General features: G+C 46.3%; 1 protein-coding gene across 3 annotated transcripts in view; it reads left to right on the forward strand.

Moving 5' to 3' along the window:
* Window positions 1-202: 202 nt before the first annotated feature.
* Window positions 203-23,411, forward strand: part of CACNA2D2 (calcium voltage-gated channel auxiliary subunit alpha2delta 2) — a 227,823-nt gene continuing 204,614 nt past the window's right edge. For 2 of the 3 annotated variants that reach the window (XM_029996133.2, XM_029996134.2), the window contains exon 1: window positions 203-628. In XM_029996133.2, coding sequence (XP_029851993.1) covers window positions 504-628 — 125 coding nt within the window. In that variant the 5' untranslated portion in view covers window positions 203-503. The remainder of the gene's footprint in view (window positions 629-23,411) is intronic. The other variant, XM_029996135.2, reaches the window with a different exon arrangement.

The raw sequence follows: 23,411 nt of genomic DNA on the forward strand, positions 1-23,411 counted from the left end.
GGCGTTTGCCCTCCCCCCCCCCCGCACGGGCGGGGGCCGGGGTCAGACCCCGGGGGGGGGGGCTGGCGGGGCCGGGGGCAGCGGGACCGGCAGCGGGGGGGGAGCGCGGAGAGGAGCGCATGCGCGGCGGCGGCGGCGGCGGCGGCGGGGCGGCGGGGGCCGGAGCGGCGCGGGGGGCTGGCGGGAGGGAGGGAAGCGGGCGGGCGGGGAGGAGGCAGGGCCGGGCTGGGCCGGGCCGGGCCGCCTGCCTGCCCGCCTATTTGAGGGAAAGTAGCGGTTGGCGGGCGCTCAGTGCCGGCCGCCGCGGAGAGGCAGCGGGCGAGCGGCCGCCGGTCGGTGCCCGCAGACCGGCGCGGCGCTGCCCGCCCCCCCCCCTTCCCCGCTCCCCCCCCCCCCCCCCTGCCGAGGACTGCCGCGCTCGTCGCACGAGTGGCGGCGGGGGGAGCCGCCCCGCGGGGTCGCCGCCGCCTCTGCCCCTTCCCCGCCGCGCCGTTAATGGAAACATGGCGATGGCGGCTCCGACCGGCAGCGCGGCGCCCGTCGCCCCGGCCCTCTGCGGCCACCTGGCCCTGCTGCTGCTCCTCGCCGCCCCCGCCGCCCACGGCTACAGCTTCCCCCAGCAGCACACGTAAGTGCCGCCGCCCCGGCCGGGACCCCCCGGCACCGCGGCTCGGCTCGGCTCGGCCCGGTGGCGCATCGCGGGGCCGCCCCGGGGCCTGCCGGCGCCGCGCGGGGGAGCGGCAGCGGCGGGCGCTGCCGGTGCCCGCGGCCGGCGCTGCGCCGTGCCGTGCCGTACCGTGCCGTACCGTGCCGCGCCGCGCCGCGCTGGATGCGCTCGGGCGCGGGGGTCTCCGCTCGCTCGCTGCTGGCCGCCGGAGCGGCGGGGCGAGGAACGGACCCAAAGTTGCTGGAAAGCACAAACTTCCCCGGCGGGTGCCGGGGTGCAGGGCGGCGATTGAAGCGTTAATGTGGCGAGAGGGGGGAAAGACGAAAAAGGACTTTTTTTTTTTTTTTTTTTTTTTTTTCCCCCCCCCTCGTTTCAAGCACACAATATGGTACCCACAACGGGCCGTACCCACCGGAGTTTGAGCGTAAACTAATAATAGATGGATAGTTCCACAGGCTATCCGAGCTGGGGGTTCTTCCTCTCTCTCCCTCCGGACCGACAGAAATTGGCTGTAATCTATTGAAAGAGAAAGTCGGAAAGCAGCTCGTTTGGGTGAGGGGGTGGGGGACTGGAGAGTCGCTGCAGGAAGGATATAAATAGATTTTTTGGAAGAAAGCGAGCGTTTTGGAAGTTAATGTTTGGGAATATTTGCTAACACATTCGGCTCTCCTGCGTACCGTGATAACCCTGAAGCCCTGTCCCCCTCCACACATCCATGCGAAATCTTGCCGAGATGTATTTTAAGAGGCTGTCATCTGCGTTATGAAATGCTAAGGTTTGTTGACATAAACCTGAAAAAAAATCCAGATGATTCAAAGTAAAGGCTGACACCGTGTCCTTACAGTCTGCGTTTCTGAAGGTGGGGGAAAGATTTCAATGACATAGAGTTAATAATAGCAGTGTTGCCCTTAACTTTGTGCTGCCCCAGTGGATGTGCACTGCTTTATGTCACAATTTTCTTGTCATTTTTGATTTGCTTAAGAATAGAAGTACATTATATATATGTCATAGGAAGTATTTCTGAAAGCCTTTTCGATTAGCGTCTTTGATCTCAAAGTACATTTTTACAGGCATGTAGTCAGGCCTTCTGAAAAGAAGGCTTATCGGCAGAAGAAACAGTGTTGTTTATTTGGGAGAGCTGTAGCTTACCGTGTTAATGTCTAGCTCCACCGAAGGCATGGTTGTTTGCGCTCCTTGTTTATTCAGAAATGCCTCCCATTCAAACAGATTCTTTCTGGATTCTTTTGGGTCATGTATCCATATTTCTAAATATCTTTGACCTTTGGGAGCCGATGGGTTCCCTTTTCTTGCTGTCACGTAAATACAGAAATTCTTCGGAATAAGACCCTGAGAAATGTCTACCTACAGGGGGAGGAGAGGAAAGGGAACGTGCCAGTTCTCATCCAAGTACCACAGCCTTATGGCCTGATCCAGCGTTGCTCTCACATGAATAATCTTTACTTCCATGAGAATCCCTACAGAAGTAAAGGGGATTATGTACATGGGGAAGCTCAGATAAAGTTTGTGAGATGTTTTTGATATTTCAGCAGCTTTTCGGGGTTGTAAGTTGTTGCTTTCTCCTCTTAAATTCAGAACGCAGAATCATATTACAGAATAAATCTCTTCTGGGTACCAGTTTACAAGTCAAAACTGTGTTTTCTTTCCAACTGCAGAAAGTTTTATAAGAAGGTTCCTATACCAGGAGAAACATACTTAAGAGAGGCGTATAATTTGTAAATAGTGCATTGGCCTTCCCTCACTTGGATTATTAGCAATATTGTTCTAATAAACTGTGCCAGCTTTTTAGCCAAGCCAGTTTTATTCCAGATAATTTGGTGGGGTTTACTAGGATAGATTTTGTTAGCTCTGTGCTCTCTGATCAGTGGTCTTATTAGAATGGGCCTGATTCCGTACTGAGAGAGGCAAGAAGAGTAAAAAACTGAACCCACTGGCAAAGATTCATTGCAAATATGAAGGAATGGTCCTGAAAAGGCCACTAATTCTGTGTGTGCCTCTGGTGGGAAGTAATGCTGTCTGGCTGCACCCGGAGAAGAGACGCAGAAGGGATGCAAGCCCTCAGCCTAACCTGGAATCTTCTTGCTCGTTTTATTCCCCTTATGACCTGTTTTGTGAACCCAGAGAAGAGAAGAGTCACGAATGGATATTTGATGATGATGCACAATTGCTGGGCAGTAGGTTAATGCTGTAACATGTGGGCTGAAATGCCTTCCGCGCTCTGCCCTAGGGCTGCCGTGGTTGTTTCTCGGGAAGGAAATATTTAATGGGAGTAAAGAGTGCAATGGTAGCTGGCACCAGGGCTTGAACAACACTCCTTAATTGACTGTTCCCCCCTGAGTAGTTACCTGTCTGCACCCTTCTTGTTTTTAAAGATGCTGGGTATAACTTAAATCTTTTTGGAAGGTTTGTAGGTCAGAAGCTGAGTTGAGCTGATGAGATGGGCTGCTAAATTCTTCCCGTTACGAGCCAATTTTCTCCTGCTTTGGACAATTCACCCTTGTGAATGATTCAGAGCATTGATTAGAAACCTTGTTTGTCTTTGGGGGTTTTCTCTCTAAATCTCTTAAGTCATCTTTCACTACAGGACTCTCAAAAATGAGGCTGCTTTTTTAAGCAGCCCCAGAACTGTTTCATTCTGACAGGCAGCAGACTGAATGATTAGGATATTTTGCTTGGGGGGGGGGAGGGGGGAGAAGAAATTAAAGAACAATTTTTTTTTTTATTTCTTGTTTTGGTTACAATTGTATTAATTAACATCAGTGGTTCTGCGTGTTGATTCTTGGTTCTGTCCGTGATAAATCGCTGGTGTTCCACATTATCTCTCTCCTCCTGGGTAGCATGGTTTTAATCATCTTATGCTGAGCTAAGGAAGGCTCGGCTCAGCCAGTTGTCCAAAGGGGAATTTCTCATTGAGATTTAAAAAGCAAAATCCCAGATTGGAGCAAACCCATTGGGGCGGGCGCGTTAGGTGATGTCCGCTGACTGACAAGGCTCCTTTTAGGAATGATCACGTACAAGAATGTGCATCTGTGTGGTCAACGGGATTAATGGCTGTGAAAAGAAAGGCTGTTGGTTGCAGTTAATTTTTCTTTTAAATAGTACGCAGAGGGATTCCTGTGGCAGCATGGTAACAACCTCTGCTTGAATTTCTGAGACATTTGGTATTAGATGATTGAAAATCTGGTCAATCAGGGGAGTCCTGCACCTGTATTGCCGTCGCCTCCCGTTAGTGGGGATTTTGAGCATGTGAGTGCCAGAGAATGTGTCTGCCAGTGCTGCTGCCTGGGAGCAGAACAAACCCCCTCCTCACTTTGCAGAAAGGCTTTTTGTCACTTGGACTTGAAAGAAAATTGCCATCTGCTAAAGGGTGGCGAGCCATTTGCTTCTTGTGAGGAAGCAGGTGTGCGCAGAATTGCTGCGCGTCCGCTGGTGAGGCTTGGCTTCATCGCTGCTCTGCAGGGCATCTCTGACCAGCCAGCCAGAGGAGAAAGGGATGTCTGCAGGGGAAAGTGCCAGCTTGGGGACCAGGGTCTGGTCCTGCCTCTCCGACATGAGATTTAGCACTTGTCAGATGCAGACAGTAGTTTCGGGCAGCAAGCTGGAGGTGTTACCAGTGTTCCTGTCAGGTAGCGAGCAGTGAAGGCTCCTGCTGAGAGCAATAAGGCCTAATAGGTGCTCATCACCACTGGAAGGTGGGCTTGAGGCTGCCTCTACCAAATTAATTGCTTCCTTTCAGTGGGTTTTGATTTGTACTTGTGTCATTTCACCCCAAATGAGGTTAATGATGCTGGTAGTGGTGGCACATCTGGGCTAGCAGGGCTTGAAATAAATAACTCTATTAGGACTGGACGTTGTAGGGTTTGCGGGATATCGTGTAGAGGAAGCTCCTTCTCTTGTTCTACTGCCCACCTGCTGTGCAGTCAGAAAATCTCTTCCAATTATGGTTTTGATGCTTGGGAAGGGAACTTGTCTGGAAAGGAGCAAAGAAGAAGTGGGGAGATAGCCTTGCTTGTCTTCAGCCACACTCAGCTGAGCAGAGAGACAGCTCCCTGGGAGGGCAAACTACCCCAGTGAGTGACTGACAGATAACGTGGCTCCATCCCTGCGAGGGCTGAGCAGCCTGTGTGAGAACTTGTACCCAGTGGAGGCAGGAACACCCAGTGTCCCTGCAGCAGCCCTGTGTGGGCTGTGCATCAGCAGCAGAATCCGCTCTGGGCTGCGCAGAGGCACCGTGAACTGCCCGGAGGTAAAAGAACAGGCCCAGGGAGAGGACCGAATGTTTTTTTTAAAGCCATTTGCAGTATTTCTTTGGCATTTTAAAAATTTTTCTCCGTTCTTGTTACTGTTGCTGAATGCTTCCTGCTCAGGTCGCACATGGGGAAAGGGCAGGCATCACAGAGCAGGGCATTACCGCTTTCTTGCCTGTCCTTGTGACACCTCAACACTGTACCCTGCCTGCAGTGATCCCCTTCAAGACAGTGGTTTCAGAAGCTTGAGTTTTTCAACTGTATACATTGAAAAATTGTTAATTTAAATTCTCTTCGGAGAGTGTGTGGGTTTCCACTGAAATCAATAAGGCTTCTGCATGTAGACCTGAGGGTAGAAATGGGCTCGTGCTTGCTGTTTGACAGGCATAGTTCAGAAGCTCTATTGTAAAGACGCTGTGTATGTGTTGTATGCATGTGTGCAACAGCCCCTTAAAAGCTGAAGGTGGTTACATAGGGTCTAAATGGAAACCTGAAAATTTATCCTTGAACGAGCTTCCTGGTGTTTGGCTTCAAAAGCCATCAGAAAGGCTCTTGAGGGCTTAAGTGCTGGGGCATCTGCATGCTGTAACATTGTACATGAGCACAAACCGTACAATTTAGACAATGCTTTTTTCAGCCAATGAAATACTCAAGTGGGATGAAATGAAAGAAAAAGTCATTACCAAGCAAAATACATGAGTGAAATATTCAGCAAGAAAGGACAGTGTCTGAATGTTTCGATATTTACTTTTCCAGGAGCCTCTTGAAAGCAAAATTTGTTTGGTTAGAAAAATTATTTTTTTCCTCTCTGGGGTGTTGGTAGTACTTTGTTGTTTTAGAGCTGTTCCTGTAATCTAGCCTTCATCCTCAAGTTTATTATTGCTGGGTTGCATGGGGAATGGGGTTGTACAAACTGTTGTTACTGAGAGTTGGTTTGTATCAACAAGCTATTGGCATTGTTTTCTTTAGGCTGAATCATTTGATCTTTCAGAGAATGCACGTGGATTTTCTTTATAACTTTGACAGTTGTCCTACGACCCTTCCAATTTCGTCTCAGCCATTATCTTTTGGTTGTAAATATCATAAAGAATAAAAGGTGTTTACCCAGACCAAAGGATTAATTCTCCCACTGTAAAGCAAAGCGCTTCTCGCATTGACCGATGCATGAGTGACCAGGATATTTAGCCAGATCAGTTTGTGCCGGGTGAAAGGGCTGCAGGGCAAGAGACACAAGGATCTGAATGGCAGTCGGGCCAGACAAAGGTTGCACGGTCTGTGGTGTCTGTATCTGTTCATTAACTCTGCACAAGGTCGTTATTCTTGCCTGGGATTAGGCTGCCATGCCGCCTCCTCGGAAGCTGCTTCTCAGTCTGGTGGGGCCAGCGCAGGTCCTGTTGTACAGCACGCCTTCTCCCAGGGCCGCGTGAGACTGCCTTTCCCGAGAACCAGGATCAGGCCGCCTCCTCTCGCTTCCAGTTGGGGCTCAGAACTCCAGAGGAGGTAATTGCTGATAGTAATCAGATTGGGTGCTAAATAGGGATATAAACCATTTAGTGCAGTAGCTCTGATGATGATAAAGCCTTGGGCACAGTTGCCAAAACAGAAGTTGAGTTTGCGTATCTCTAATGAGCCAAGTGCCTTTGTGCAGTAGCACCACTGAAGCGCGTGGAGTTAAACCCAAGAAGCACAGGATGCAACATGATTTTTAGCTCTGATTTATGTCAAAAATCCCTGAAGTTCTTGCAATGAAAAGGAGATCCTTAATAACAATGAGTCTCCTGCCCCCCCCCCCCGATCCTTCTTTCATGGCCCACAAAGGGTGGGAATGGGGCTGCTCTTTCCATGGACTAGGCTGGAGCTACTTTTGCACAAGTGGGTATCTGTTATGAATCCAGCGAAGCCCTGGACGGATTTTGGATTTCCTTGGGTTCTGCTGGTGCCAAAACTGTTCTGCTACCCTGTCCCGCACTGACACTTGGGGAATTCATGAATCAGTATGGGCTGTGCCTACAGTGAGTATGTGTATCACTGTGATAGAAAACCCGGAGTGATGGATTACAAAAGGCACGTTCATTTACCTGACAAAGGTTGTCTATCTTGAATTATTTATGAGGCTTCACAGCATGCTAGTAAATTTTGTAAAAGCAATGGAGTCCTGGTAATGTGAGCCTCTTCACTGCAGCTTCCGTAGTAGAGTTTTGCTGAGAAGGTGCAGGAGGCGGGGGGTGGAGGAGGAGGAGGAGGAAGAAATAGGCAGCGAGTGGAGGGGTAGAGAGAGACTGCTGTTTTCATGTGCAAATGATGAGGTGTGCAGAGCAATGAAGTGCGAATTAGTTAGATCATGCTGTGCATTGGAGCAAAAATCTGTGTAGTGTTAGAAAGCAACTTGCGCTTCAGGGAAGGGCGGAGGGTGGAGGGGAAGCATGGGGAGTACAGACACAAGGACAGAGAAGGGTGAAAATCACATGACCGAAATACTGGCAGCCTCCCACCTGTAGAAATGCTTTTTTCAGGGGTAGTTTCTTTAAAGTATATACTCGTTTTGGTGAGGTTTTCTTATCCGAGTTCCACTAAATGAAGGATCAAGCCAGAGCTGGCCAGGCTTTTTGTGGCATTCAGCGACTGAAAGGCTTGCAAGTGTGCAGAGCACATGGCTGTGAACGAGAGGGGTTTGCTCAGGATAACCTGGAAGATGTGTGGCCCGCAGGAGCATTAAGTCAGTGTTATCCAACAGCGAGAGCGAGGGCAGTAAGAGTCTGAGTCCTGGTGGCAGCGTGCCGGCTTGCCTCAGTCCCTGCTGGAACACCATTTCGGAGCTAAAAATCAGTGATGCGGCAGGCACAGTACAGGTTCGTGGTGTAGCTGCCACTGCGTACCTGATCTGTTGATAAATAGAGCCTTCCCCATGCTTTCAAGCTTCTGAGCCTCTTGGCCTTCCAAGCACAAACAAAGTTACCCCCTAAACTGTTAAATTGGTGGAAAGAATTGGGAAAGAGTGTTGCATCCATCTCCACTGAAGTGACAAATGAGGATGTGATTCTCCTTATAAGTACCAATGCCTTTTAACTCATAACAGAGCTGGGTCCTGAAACTTTGCTCTTGTCACAAGCTGCCAGTCTGGTTTCCCATCAGGCTGTGTTTCTTCTCCAGTGGGCATTTAATATTCTTCAGTCCAGAAGAATCCCTTATCTAAAGTCTAACTTCACATTCATTGTCCAAATAAGAAAACAAAACAAGGGGCATATTTCTAAGTATTTTTCAGAGCTGACCTTGTATAAGGCACCTATGCTTCAGAAATGTCTAAAGCTCTCACTGATTTAATTTCTGTTGAATCAGAGATATTCTTGTATTTAAATTCTCATATCTATTAGATTTCATTTAATAATATCTCTTTATTGTGGCCAACAAACACTGTCTCTACAGTATGACACAATGAGGGTCATGGATGCAGTGCCTTGTTTACATTTCTAATGTATGGTGGGTTTCACAGGCAGATTTTTGGCAGCTGTAACATGGACACCAAAATAGAGAAAGACTTAAGCCAAGCGAAGCACCTAATATTCAACTTTATCAGGTGTTGAAGATTGAATCAGATTCTGGGCTGTGAGTGGTTGAAAGTCTTTTTATTGCTCCATAACAAACTCAGTAGACCCAGGAGGAGCCAAAGTACCATTTCCTCATGTCTGAGGTAGTCTTATAAATTAGAGGTCTCTACTAAGCGTTCACTGTAGTCTCACATTCTTGGGATCAGGGGGGTGCGAGAGGGGGAATGTATTGTGTGGGCTCGTGTGCTTCCAGGACCTCTGCAGGGGGAGTGATGCCCATGGCACAGGTAAAAGTAAACCTTCTGCAGCAGTGTGTCATGCATACTAGAGGAAGAAAGGGTGGAAGAAACAGCGTTTAATTATTCAAGACCTACAAGCTGAAAAGGGTTTCAGGACAGTGAGCTAGGCATGCGTCACAGCTTCGTGGGCACCCTGCTTTCCCCTCCTCCCCTGCCGGCTCTGGGAAGGAGGGTAGATTACATGAGTAAGGAAAAAAAAAAAAAAAATCAATATTTTTCCTTTCACACAGCTCTTAGTTTTTATTTATTCTGTTTTTGCTTGCTGGGAAGTCTTAATAATTGTTTAGTAGCGACCAAACTGATGACATTATTTTGCCTCCCACAGAATGACACCACTTGCAAGAGCACAGACCAAAAGATCATCAGCCCAAAAGGAACTCTCTCTGTGCACAGGCAGGGATGCTTTCATTCCCCTCCTTGGCTGCGTGCTGTAGGACTGCTCGTGATTGAGCCATTCTCCCTGACACTGGGTTTGTTACGATGCAGAAGAATTTGCTGTTGTCAGTCTTGCATGCTGTACTCTGCTACAGCTATGTTGGGTTTAAAAGCGGAGAAACGTCAAAAGATTTTTCAAGATACTGGGACAAAATTCATCCCTGATGTAACGATGCTGTGGGATTATGCTGGGGATAATGTTCAGCCCTTTGTCTTTTGACTTTTAAATATGGTGGTGGTTGTGGTTGCTTCTGATGTGACTTTTACTGTAAGATGGAGAAAAGAAATGCCTCTAACGCATCTACTATCTGCTCGTGCTTCAGTCCCAGTTTTTAAATAACCCCATCTAGCACCTGCCTGCCTGTTTGACCTGGCAACAAAAATGTTGTGTTGGCATTTCTGACATCAATACCGCCTTTTTACCCATCATCTTAAGGCTAAATTGAACCCTTCTGTGTCACTTGCTCCTCACTATGTTTGTTTTGATCTAGTCTTTACTTTAGAGAAAAATCTAACCAGCTCTGTCTCACTCCTACCGCCTGCTAGGGGCTGGGGCTCTTTTTCATGAGAAATGCCTCCTTCCACAGGTGAACTTCATACCCTCAACTTCCCCCTGCTTCCCTGTTCTCCCTGCCCACACATGAGGATGGAGCAGCCAGGTATGAAAGGGCTCTGACAGCTGCATCTTGGCGTGAGGTCTCACTTCACCGTGGTGGCTGCTGAGCTAGCTCGTACGTTTCCCCCCCCTCTTACAGCCCTGTCCTGACAGCCTTGCTGGTGCTGTGTTTGCTTGAGCAAGCATGGCATTACCAAGTCCGAGGTGAGGCTGCCTCCCAAGGCTGGTGCTCTGCGTGGAGCATTGCCTGTGGCAACGCTGGTGTGTGGGAATCTTCTTTTCCTGCCTTTCTTCGCTTGACACCACTCCAAGTGGAGCCTTGTGCTGAAAGCATTGCTGAGTTGTACAGTTTATGAATGTGATTATGTGTGCCGAAAGCAGCCTTTTTTATTTTATAAGGGCCACTTAATAAATGTCACTTATTTGGTGACTCTTAGGCAACAGAGTGCATGGCCGCCTTCTCATTGGGAAGTGGCTGCCAGACCCCATCCTGTTCTCTGGAGTCACAGCTGGCTGGTGGAAGAGTAGGTTTGTCACTTTCCAGACAAAAAGGTGTGGTATTTTTATGGTAGCTTGTGTAATAGTTGACTTTCATTCTTGGTTAAATCTACTTATTGCTGTGTTTGTGCCATTTCAGTTATTATTAGATCCCACAAGATAGCATGAAGGTTCTTGTATGTGAAGTTTCTTGAAGCTGCAGAAATGAAAGGTTTAGTAAATGGTACCTGTCCTTACGGAGTAGTATCAGAGTGATTGCAGGGTGGTGGTGGTGAGCTGAAGAGGGACCTGCTATGGACTGCTATGAGATGCTCCAGCTGTTGCATTAGCCGAGGCCCATGTTGGGCCACAAGTAATGCAAATACCTGCTGTTTCTCTACTTAAAAACGTATGCCCCTTGTTGGATGAAGGATTTATGTGCAAAACCTGGTGCTTCAGGGGCTGGGTGGTATTGGTGGTAAGAGTGCTGTTTCATCCTGCACCAGCATGGCCAACTTGCAGTACTGGGTGAACTGCAGTTTGCTGAAATGTTCTGAGGTTTGTGAAGTTCATTACACAAAAGTCCAGATCCCACAACCAAAGCAAGGACTATTCCAAGTATATAGTATTTTTTTGTCTAACTTTCCACATGAAACTAACCTTGCTTCGTCATTTGGCTTGGCTACAATTTTTATTACAATGTTATTCCTTCTAATTTTTTTCTACTGCTACCTGATGTTCAGGTTTAGTATTTATTTTCTAATAGTTTCCGAGTAGCGGAGTGCTTGCATTACTGGCAGTGACGTATAGTTAATCTTGAGCACGGATAGCTGTGAGGAGTCCAGACAGACTTCAGCCCTTGGTGGCATGCTTGTGAGTGAGGAAATTAGCCTGGAAATTGTTGTTAAAATTGCTCCTATGTTAATCTTGCTGTGATACCACTGCTTCTGGCAGTATGTGGGTTAGCAAGATGCTTGTGGCTGAGAATGAGGGCAGATTCTCACTTTGGAAGAGTCTCAGCAAAGACCTTGGCTTACACCTTTGCTTTGAGGAGATTTACACTGAGGAATTTGGCCCATTTTTCCATTGCCAGGCCTATCTTCCAGGTGTTCTCTTATCCCCGATTGATCTTCTGGCCTACTTTCTATCCACTACGCGTTAAAAGGTGACCAACCTGTCAGTCTTGGCATCAGGAGCAAAGCTTGTGTGCCTCAGGCTTGTTCCCTGGGGAAACAAGTAATTCTTTCATGGTGCCCTTGGGATTGTCCCCCCTCCCCATTGCTGTATGAGCATCTTGTCCTGTTCTCCATCTTCCACTCCTTATAACGTTTTTTTTACATGTGCTTTGTAATAGCACTTGCACTTCCCTATTGCTCATTTTGCTGATGAAACCAAGGCTTCAGAGACTCCAATATGTCAGCGGTGGAGCAGGAATTACAACCCAAATCATGTAATTCCTCCTCCTCTGTTCCTCCAAATGAATCCATGCTCTTCGTTTCAGGATAAATGTTTCTTCTGCTACGTACTAACAAGACATCAGATTCAACTGCAAGAACAGAAACGTGGCCAGGAGGATTTGGACTCCAGGGACCGTATCTGTCCCTTTCTTTGGTGTTGGGAGAGTGGGAACTGTCCTTGTGGATGATAAGCTTCTCTGAAGGACACTATTCTCTGACAAATGCCTGGACATCAAAGCTTGGGCAGTGCTGTTCTCTGTAGAGTTAGGCAGAGGGTGAGAGGGCTTGCTGCTGAGTGCTTAGCACACTCAGCAGTGGGCTTTTGCAAATTAAACGGGTGCCCTCTGCTGCATAAGCCCTACGTTGGCTGGTTGTACCGTGTAAATTACGGTCAGGCACCTTTCCCAAGAAATGCTCTCTTTAAAATTGCATTTTTGTGCTGATGATGCACTCATTTAGAATTGGATCTCTTGTGTTCATTGCCTCCTTGTGGTAAGTGCTCACCAGTGGCACCGGTTACTGGGGGAACTGTAGGGCAGTAGCTCCTGACCATCCCTCAGACGTTTATCCCCTCGGACGGTACCTGAGATATCATCTGAACATTTCCCACTCCCTGTGTGTGTCTCAGAGAGAAATTCTAGAGGCCATTAAGCTGGGTAATTTACATGCTTCTTGAGCCTGTGCCTAGGGAAATATATTTCACAGGTAATTTCAAATCTCTTGGCGTGTGGAAGAAGTCATTATTCTAAATAGAAAGGGGCTGGTGATGTCACGGGCCCCATTGGGAGGACCACATTAGAGACCGGGATTTTTCTCTCTTACAGAAAAGAGTCTGAGGCATTATATTTGTAGGGGTTTAGGATGTCAGATGTTTTTGGTTTTGATGTTGATAGTCATTTAGAAAAGCAGAAGAGAGAAATGTCTTGTAATCTTAGATTTCAGTTACATGTGAGCATATTGTGTGTGAGGGCTGGGAGGAGACCTACTCCGGGGTATCCATATGTGTGTGTTTCCTGCTTTGGTGTTCGAGTGCTGTCTTCCAAGGGCAAACATAAAATTTAGCGTCGGGAGGTTGAGTTGTAGTTCTGACGGCTCCCAAAAGTCTGTCTGGATTTGAGACTACTGCTTCACCTTTGTAGTTCCATTCTCTCCTCGTGAAAAAATGGAATATGTTTTTGTCAGACATATTAGGAGGATTTGACAGTTTAATTTTGATCAGCCCCTTCAAAATGATGTTTGACAGGCTATTGCACTATCTATGCTTTAATTGTGGTATTGCAATGGTGAGGGCACATGGACGGTAACTATGATGGTTGTGAAGCAAGGTCGTGGGTGCACTGCTGGCTTATTAGATTGAGGCATCTGGCGAGAAACAGGACAGATCTGTGCTTAGGCTCCAGTAGAGTTTCCTAGTGACACTTCTCTTTTGAAAGGGAAGACAGCTTCTTGCAGAGTGGAGTTTTCTTGCAGTAGGGGGAACTTCCACGGTGCTTGGCATAGCATCCTCATTCCTAGAGGTGCTCCAGCACAGCATCCTCCTTCTATGGGGTCCTCCAGGACAGGAGGCACATCCTTTCTGGTGTGAAAAGCTGGCTGCAGCTGGAGATGGGGAAACTGAGCCTGATGGACCAATGTCCTAAGCATGTATAGCAAATCCTGTAGTACCTTCTGAGTATTTCCAGTGTGGTTCAGTCAACTCCATTTCAATAGGCTTGTATCCTTTTCAAAGGAGAGGTTGTATGTATATGCTTTTTCCCTGTGGAGGGAGCAGTGTTTGTCCCAGCTGGATGGGGAGAAGGAGAGAGGAGGTGACCTGTGAAAGCTGACGATTTCACCCCTGTTGCTGTAGTGCTCCAAGTGATGCAGCAGCACTGGGACAGAACCGAACTGGGCTTCATGCTTCCACTATCCCTGCCTCAGGGCATGTCTGGATGCCACCTTACACAGGAGAGGTCTTGCAGACAGCTTTTAGATGTGTATCACAAAATAGTGAGGTAATGGCATGAAATGCAGTAAACTATTATTTATTTTTTTAATGCTCTCCACCCCCACCCCTTTTTTCTTTCATTGCTGAAAGGGACTAATACAATGAAGAGCTTCTGCAAATGAAGTCGACTGCATATGAAATAACAGGGTTCTGGGTGTTTGGCTGGTGAGAGATGCAATGAGTGAGCATCGCTAAGTGCTTTATAATAACAATGATTACAACGCTCTCTTAGGAGCCAGGAATCCTTCAGGTAGGGGGATGGTGGGGGAGAGGTGTTGTTTAAGATGGGGGATTTAACTAGATAGACACCTAGTGACAGTGACACCCAGAAAGTCCCTGAGGAATGTTGCATGTGATGCTATGAGAGGCTACTCCCAAAACCCCAGAAGACTTGGATTAACATGGTTAGAGCCTGAAGAATAATGGCAATGGATGCCCCTAAATAGATCTTGTAGCAGTAGGTCTTTGTGGCAGAGGTTAATGATATCTTTTTTTGGTAAGGAGAGAAGTTGTGGACACAAATGCAGCAGAGGTCTGACTAGTCAGCAGTCCTCTATCAGACTCCTTAATATGGTTTGTGTTTTAGTGACCAGATTAATTGTTGTGTGCCTAGTCTGTTTCTCATCAGCTGAAATCTGCAATGGCAAGGGTGGATGCTGAAAGCAGTCCTCTGGTGTCCTGGGGCTAGTAAGAGTTACCCAGTGTGGAATTTTCAGCTTGGCCACGTTTGTGTTTTGCTGCAACTCTCCATAGTAGCATGACTCTTCCTGGCAGTAGGAGCATCATTGGGTGGAGTACCTTATGTTCACATAAGAGCGCTTTGGGAAGCTCTTTCTTGTTGGGGGCTCTAGTCAATCCTTTATTTCCTGGTTGCCACTATGACATAACATCTCTCCCTTGCCCTTTAAACAGCACACTAGAGAAATGAGAGATCACTACAATGTATGTGTTAAAAACTCCATTCCAGCCATCAGGATGTGGCACTCCTTTATCATGCATTGCCCCATATCTTGACCAGACTCTTTACACAAATGACCCAAGCAAGGAGAATTTTTTTGCTTTGTCCAATATCTTACTATTTGCATAGCCAGGAGGTAGTGGTTGTAAACTATCCTAAAGTCTTGCAGGAGCCTGCATCAGCCTGGATAGTCCTGCTGTTGCTCAGCAATGATACAGGAGCATGGGGCAACTCATAGCATCTAATGACAAAGCTGTTTGCATATGCTTTAGATGACAGTGTTCTGGTGGCATGATACAGAAACACTACCCAGAGTGTCGTCTTCTAGCCATCTAGCCTGATGTACTCAAGTGACAGCTTCACTGTTTCTCCAGGCTGTGAAGAAAGCTCTCCCATCTCCAACCAAAAGTGTAGATCCTGCAAGGTGTGGCTGTTTTGTCTTCTGGGGTGGTTCAGCCTTCCGTCTGGTGATGAGGATTTACTGGAATGAACAAGAAGATGCAACAAGCTATCCAACTTCTGTCTGGCTCTCAAGAGAGTCATGAATTATACACAGAATAAACAAATAACCTGATATGTCTGTCATTATATCATAAAGGACTTTAATAATTCATGCAGCTTGCAAAATCCTTACTAAGACCTACCCTCCGTAACCTTATCTTTGCCGTGGGGGATGGGATCTCTTCAGCTTCCACTCAGATTGCATCTGTAAAACAGAAGGAGTCAGCGAGGAGGAAGGTTTTATCATAAAACTTCATCTGTATAATGGGTTGCAAAGTGACGTGCAAGAGTTATCAGCCATTGGGGTCTCAAGGGGTGCTGAAAATGACAGGTGGCTGCACAGGTGAAATTTATGCAGGTGGTGTGCTTCATAACACTGCGCCTGTTCACTTATTTATTAATGCATTGTGTTTCAGGTCCAGATTTGTGACAGGCTTTGAGATCAGGAGCCCAGTTCTAATCCTGTGCAATGAGAGTGCAAACACGGTGGAACCCACGGGCTCCTCTCCCTCCTGATGCGCATCAGCAAGTGTGCCATAGAAATCTAGTTTCAAGATGTAAAATAAGAGCATAGCTTTCAAAAAAGCAGGGAGGCTAAGGCATTAGGTTAGCTTTGGCTCTGAACAAAACAGTTAATTGTTTTTGGCAGCACATTGCTGGTATCACCAGCACAGCTCCAGTAATGGTAGGCATTGCCTTTGGCTTATTTTGCTCGTGTTACAGTCCTGGAGTTGCATGCTGGTGCTTCTGCCACCATCACAAGAGAGGTCAAAGTATGTGAGCGACCCGTTAAAGTTCCTATTCGCAGGACCATCTGCATAGCAGCAGGAACAGTCGATCTGGATCTCCAGACATAAATTCAATAACTAATTTATTCCTGTTATAAGGCAACCAAATTCAGTTTTGCTTATGCAGTTGGTAAGTGGCTTATTAGACTCACCGCATGGCAGAGGACTTCTTTCTGAACTTGTTCTGTCTCACAGTTGCAAATTGCAAACTAGTGTACCATCTCGAGGTGCCTGGTTCTGCTTCCACTTACAGATGTATGAGCTGGTGGCAATGTGCTGAGATCAGATTTATCCCTTAAGACTGTGAGGATTAATTCTTGCACATTTTCAATGTATTTCAGGATCCTCATACGGAGGTCCTGCCAAATAATGCTCTTAACGTCCAAGTATCTGTCACGGGATGGCTGCACTATTCAGTGATGGCCTGATAATGAACTCTAGGCTGATAAGGATGGGAGGAACTCGATTATGGGGTTCATGGCTGGAAGTGCCTTTTGGGAAAGTGCTCTCCTCTGCCGTACGGTCTGCAGAAGATATTTACTGTGGTTGCTTTGCCATTTGTTCTTTTCATTGCTGTATCAATGAGAGGTGCATGCACATGTTTGATCAGAAGAATGCACTGCCTGTGCGGGGGCCTTTCGCAGCACTGCCGGACAAATGTACTAGCTAACACATTCAGTGACTTCTCCTTCCTCTTTCTGTTGGCAAATCATCCACCAACAGATTGCAATTTTCCTCAAACCTACTCTTATGCTTTAAGTTATTCACTGAATTATCCTTTGGCCTCCAGCTCCTTTGCATATCAAATACCCCAAATCAGCTTTTTGTAAAGTTTGAAATTCAAGATATTTTGATTGGACATGTAGCTCTCAAAGAATAGTTATCATGGCTCTTTGTGATACTGGGAGGACATTTTAAGTGGGGTCCTGCAGGGATCTGCCCTGGACCTACTTTTATTCAATAGTTTCATTAATAACTTAGGCAATGGAATGGGAAATATGCTTACAAAATTTGCAGGTGACACTGAGCTAGGAGGGGTTGGGTGTACTTTGGAAGGCATTATCAGAATTTAAAATGATCTAGAAAAATTGAACGGTGAGCCAGATATCAGCAAAATGAAATTCAGTGAAAACAAATGCAAAGTGCTGCACTTAAGAGGGAGAAATCAAATGTACAAATACAGAATAAAGAGTATCTGTCTGGGTAGCAGTGTGGCAGAAAAGATCTTGAGAATTATCATGGATCACAAACTTTGAGTCAATGAAGTGCTGTTGTAGCAGAAGGGCACATTTATTCTGCAGTGTACAGTAGTTTCTTGGACAAGACTGGAGATGTGATGTTTTCTTCCTCATACAGCACTGGGTTTGGCTTCTGTTGGAGTACCTGACCTCACTTTTTGGCATGAGTCTTTGGAGATGTAGGTAAGCTGTAGAGAATCCAGAGCAGGGCAACAAAAAATGATGAAATGTTTAGAAGACAGTGCAAAAGAGGAAAAGCTGGAAAAAACTGAGTTTGGAATAGAAAAATAAAGAATTGAAAGGCAAAGGATGCAACAGAGTAATGATCTTCCAGTTCTTAGGAGCTTGTCATAAGAACTTTTCAGCATCTGCTGTAGGTGGGATAAGTGGGAACAGGGAAGTAAGATTTAGGGTGGATAAGAAGGGAACTTTTTCACCACATGGTGAAAAATGGAACTGGAAAAAGGTCCCGTGGGGATCTTGGGTTCACCTTCAGTGGAGGATTTAAAGAACAGATTAGACAGTACTTCATGCAGAGGGTTGGGATGTTTAGATGTCCCAGTGCAACTAATGGTGGAAGAGGAATTCCCGTAAGCCCCTGCCATACCATGTGTCTATGACTGACTGAACACCTACTACCTGTTCTGTTTCTAGGTGGAGTTAGACCTTAAATGGTTAATGCTTCTGTTTTCTGATAGAGAAATTGTATTTAGGAACAATTTTCCTATTGCCCTAAATGTTGTTGTTGGCAAGTTGGTGGTTACTGTTGGTTTTCCCACAGGTACCTACAAGAAAATTTGTGCTCAAGAACTGTTAATGAAACACAAATTTTCTGTATAATTGTCAGACTATTTTCCTCTCACTTTTTGCCCAGCTCTATCTATCCTGCAGATTGAGAAAACTCCCCAGTTATCCTTTCTATTGTATTGTTAATACTTGTTGGGGCATCAAACTGGGATCAGGATGGATCTGGTAGGGGGTTTGGTTCTTGCTTTTTTTTTTTTTTTCTCACTCCAAGATATGCCCTGCTGCAAAAAATTGTGAAGATGAAGCAGACAAAAGATAGGACAAAGAAACAGGTGCAGAAAGTTAGTGTTTGAATCAAGAACAAAGTAACGTGGTGATAGAGCTGAATGTAGAACATACTATCCCACTGTCTTTCCCCTTCATGTTTCTTAAACATCTTCCTTGGGATATAGTTTTAATATTCATTTGTTCCTTCCTTCCCTCCTGTAATGTCAAAGGTGCTTTCTTATTATAGGGGAGACCAGATGGTAGAGGTGAATAATGTCTTGACAAATATTGAGGAAAAACTAGTCCAGCAGGCAAATTTTTTCCCACCCCTCCTTTAGATAAACACCTGTGCACATACTTTAAATTAAAAAGGAGTCATAAAATGACAGTGTGGGAGGCTTGATAATGTCTGGAAGCATGGTCAGTAAGTCATTTGGTTATTTTGAAGGAAACAAGTGCTCTTCTCTGGAAGTTGTATCTTTGGAAAAAAAAAAGAGGCAACTTGTTTTTCCTTGATGGGGAAATACTGGCTCATGTGGGGTATTACAGCCTAAGTATGTAAGAAATTAAGAAAACTCAGAGGGGGCATGAGGGTACGCATGCACGCGTGTGCGCTGACACACATGCTATTACAGTTAAAGGATTAAGCATCTTGAAGGAATAAGCCAATTATAAGAAGTTCCTGCACAGCAAAAATTAGACAACACAGTAATTAATAACCTTATTAAATAGCAATATTTGGGCACTGAACCAAAGCGTATGAATCAGAGTGAAGCATTCTTGGCTGTACACACTGCGTGAAGTGTAGACACTTGTACAGAACACTCTCTGTGTAGAACCCAATAAGCTTTGGGGCAGTATATCTACTTAGCAAGTAGTTTTTCCTCTTGTCCTTTCACATTTGTGTGAATTTTTCTCTTACTTTTTGAGCCAGGAAGGCAGCAAGAGAACAGGGCCAAGTCTCCTATTTTATTTTTTTTTTTAACATTCCCTCTTGCTGGTAGCCAAACAAGCACTCTCCTAAGGCTGCTTTAAAAAAAAAAAAAAAGTGTCCTCAAGCAGAAAACTAATTTCCTTTCCTCTTACTTCTTGCTGTGTGCTTTTGTGAGAGGCTGCTTGTGATGAGGCTTATATTCGTTAGTAGTTCGTGTAAGTGCCTTACCCACCCCTAGGTTAGGTGTGAAGAGGTGTGACTGCAGCCCATGAAAGGTCTATCCCATGTACCCTGAGCCACCAAGGAGCAGAGTGACCCTGGGCTGAGCTGCAGTGGCACGTCCTTCTGGTGCTGGCCACAGGCTGCCAGTGCGTGGCTTGCACTGGTGCCTTGTCTGCAAATGTCTTCAGCTTCTGTACAGAAGACCAGGACTCCAGGCTGCCATCTGTTGTGTGCGCAAGTGTGGGAGGACGTGGGCCAAGGACAGCCCGTCTTCTGTCTTTCCAGGCAATTCTCATTTTCTTCCAAAGTAGTGCAGCTGGAGCAGTGGTGCAGTCTCACAAACAAATGTGGACATGCGGAGAAGTCTCCGCAACTGCTTGGGTCACCTAAAGCATGAAACATGCCCTAACTCTAAGTAAGGGTTGCTGTGACCGGTGGCAAGGCACAGGCACCCGCTGAGCAGGAGTGGGAGAGGCGGGATGCTTTGCTTCCTGGCCCCAACTGCAACAGCAGTGATTTGCCTCCTGATGTGCTGCTTGTCACGGTAAATACTTTTGAAGCTCTGCTGCTTTTTTTTTAAGCCTACTTTATCTCATCTTTAAGAAAAATCAAATATGCAAATTATGAAATCAATTAGCGTTTTTGTAGTTTTCTTCGGAGAGGCAGTGATAAATGGTGTTGTGTTTTCAAAAATTACTTATGCCCCTTGTTAAATGTTGCACAGGAGGCTGTAAAATATACAGGGGAAGGAAACAAAACCATTTTTTTCAATGCAAGAGATTTTTAATGTGTGTGATCGTGCTTGTGTGTGCAATAGTTGTGGAGTTGTTAGGTTGGAAGAGTCCTATGGAGACTCCCCAGCAAAGGCAGAGCCAGCTGAGATGATGGGGAATCACTGGGATGTGCTGTGCATGTCCCTGCTAAAGAGGGGACAGGGGACAGTGGGGCTGCCAGGCTCCTTGCATGCGGTTCCTGTAGGTACAGAGCTACCGAGTGCATTCACAAACACTTGAGCTCAAAGGTTTTCTTCTTGCCCATGTTAATTCACTACAGAGGACACTAAAGTGGTACTCGGTTTAAGGGGGAGACTGCGCACATGGCTCATAAAGGGAGCCTGGTGGCTTTCTGTGAGCAGCGCTACATCCATGCTGGTGGCTTCCCAGTCGGTGCATCAGCTGTTTTCTTTATGCTTTATTTGTAAATGCCATTTCACAAGAGCAGTAGGGCACTCCAGGCTGCGTGTTTTGAGGAGTTATTGCTCCTCGAGCCTTGTAACGCCACCTGAGGTGTGCAGTAATGGGCCAGGAATGCAATGACTGTCATGTCTTATTGCTTACAGCTTCCATAGGAGACACGCTTCAAAGAGAAATCTCCATGTTCATAATGGGCTATCAGTTTCCTCACCCTCTTCATCCTTGCTATGGTTGTCTTACATGAAATTTTAAGTGCAGTGGCTATGGGATAGAAACAAGAGGCAGAAGGTCAACTGAGACAGAATAATAATGGGTTTTATGTATTTATCTTTTTTTTTTAAATGCTAGCTTTCAACCCAGCATACGGCAAGTGAGATGAAACCTGCACATTCTGGGATGTGGCCCACTGAAGACTTCTGGTCATGGACATTATTAGGGCTAGAGGCACATAGTAGTGGGTCAGGTAGATACACACAAGGGCTTTTTCCAGTGCTGTGGTGTGGGTAAAGGATGTGCTAGTTGGAAAAAAGAATTTTTACTACCACTGGCAAAAGCTCTCATATAGCCATGTTCCACCAAAAAAAAGCTGCTTCTGCTGTTATGTTTTTTAATCTAGAAACCTGGTGTCAGCTATGCAGAAATCACCTCCTGCCTTTTTTGATAGTGTAAAATGCTTTTTTTTTAATAGTGGTATGTACACTTGTACTGCAAGGCTTAGCTGGGCTTTTTGGGAAACTGCTGGTCTGTAAGGTTGAGAGCCACGTATTCTAAGGCTGCACAGTTAAAGGGAATTGTAGGCTTTCTAATGAATGAAAAATCCAATGGCTTTTCCCTAAAATAGTAGTACTTCTTGGGGCAGAGAGTGGAATAAGTTTAAAACTTTTTTTTTTTTAAACAAATCTGCTGACTAAATTTAAATTAATTTTAAATCCCAGCCCACCTGAGTGCTCAGTGTCTCTTTTGCGTATACCAACAGAGTAATACTGATGCCTCTGTCTTCCTCTATAATCCTCACTGAAGGCTTGGCCATACATGACACTTATGCGGATATGAGCAGTTGTTAATGTTGATGGATACAGGTCAAGATGGGTGGTAATTTTCCCTTGCTGTGGTGGTGTAGGTATTCCTGGAGAGAGCTGACACAGGTAGGTGTCACTGAAATCCAGGATCTTGCACAGAGCTGGAAGTTAAAGAAAGGTGTCAGCTCCATAAGTCCTCAGCGGGGTTTCTCGGACCTGTGGCTGAGTATGAGCATATAATTGATTTTTTTCAGTTCACTGGACAAACTGGAGGAGGGGAAAAATATAATTTAAAAAACTCAGTTTTGGTGTTTCACGGCATTTTTTAAATGAATGACTTGTGTAAAAGAAATAAATTTTGGTGAAAATACTCAGAAGATTTATAGGTAACTTTGGACAACCCGAATATACCTTTGATAGCAAATAAAATGTTTGACTGAAAAAGGAAAAGAAAAAAAAACCCAAACCCAGCCCCCAAACCCCCTCTGCTCTGTTTCTGACCTGTTACCTTTACACTGGCAGTCTCACTGAAGGCTTTGCTTTCCCTCCTTTCGCAGAAAGGTGAGTTTGCAGATGTCTTCACCCATCTCTTTCCCTGGATGTGCCCTCCTCCCCAGCCAGGCTTCCAGGGGAGAAGAGGCAGCGTTGCCTCTGCAGGAATGTGGGAAATGGCTTAAGTTACACTGGAAAACTGGGAAGATTTGGCATGTGCAATTAAATCTTGTTTTCATCCACAGCCTTCTTTCTGTGTCATTAACTGGCATGAATTTTGCCTGTGTGAGTAACACGCGTCTGTCTGCCAGTCCCTCCCTCCGTCTCCATTCGTCCCCCTACCCTTCACAAGCGATGCTTCAGCTCTGTTCTGCCGGTCGCCTCAGACATCTTTCTGCATTGATATTTCTGCCCAGCTTTTGGGCCGTGCTGTATAATTCAAGAGTCTTCCGTGGCCTTGCTTCTTCGTTGGGTTTCTTTGCTCCTTGATCTCCAGGAGAGCCTCATCCGTGGCTGTGCGGGTGGTGGGGGAGTGCGTGTGGGCTGCCTGGGGAATGTCTCTTTGCATGAAGAATGAAATCACTTGGTGAACCTAACCAAAGTGCAAAACCCCCAAGCTGGTCTGCTCCCTCCCAACACCGCTTTGCCATGCTGCTGGCCTTACCTTGTACTTCTTGTGCTCCTTCCCTCCTTTCTCAGGTGTAGCTTTGAGAGATGAGTGTTGCTGTGGAAAAAGCACCGAAGGCAGTGCCAAGCGGTGCAGGCGCAATCGAGTGTTGCTTTTCCAGGTCAGATGGGAGATTTGACATTTGTGCAGCCAGCAGCTGGAGTCAGGAGATCTCATTAAAAGAAGGAGAGTTATCAAGTTCTGTGGATTTAGAAGAGGGGTTTTTTGTTGTTGTTTTTAACTTGATGTTATTGCTGTAACTGGAAATCTGTGTGGTTCAATATATCGGAGGGTGTTGTGCCTGTTGGAAGGACTGGCAGGCAGCTCCTGTGCTGTACACGGGTCAGGACAAAGGAGATGCCACGTGGCAGCTCCTGGCCCTTTCTGCTGCTCCAGGAGGCAGCTCTGCCCACGGGGGACCTGGCAGAATCGGTGCCTGGCTCAGGTTGGGCTTAGCTGAAGGTGCAAAGCAGCTGAGCCCTTGGGCAGTCAATGCCCTGTGCTGGGCTCCTGGCTCTGCCCAGGTCTCTTCTGTTGTGCCGCAGCGGTAATCCATTGCCGCAGTAGGACAGGCACCGCTCGTCCTGCCATGGCTCTGTTTGCTCTCTGCCACAGTAAGCTGTTTTCTGTACGCCAC

The sequence above is a fragment of the Aquila chrysaetos genome, chromosome 20 (assembly GCF_900496995.4).
Source record: "Aquila chrysaetos chrysaetos chromosome 20, bAquChr1.4, whole genome shotgun sequence".
NCBI classification, from domain to species: domain Eukaryota; kingdom Metazoa; phylum Chordata; class Aves; order Accipitriformes; family Accipitridae; genus Aquila; species Aquila chrysaetos.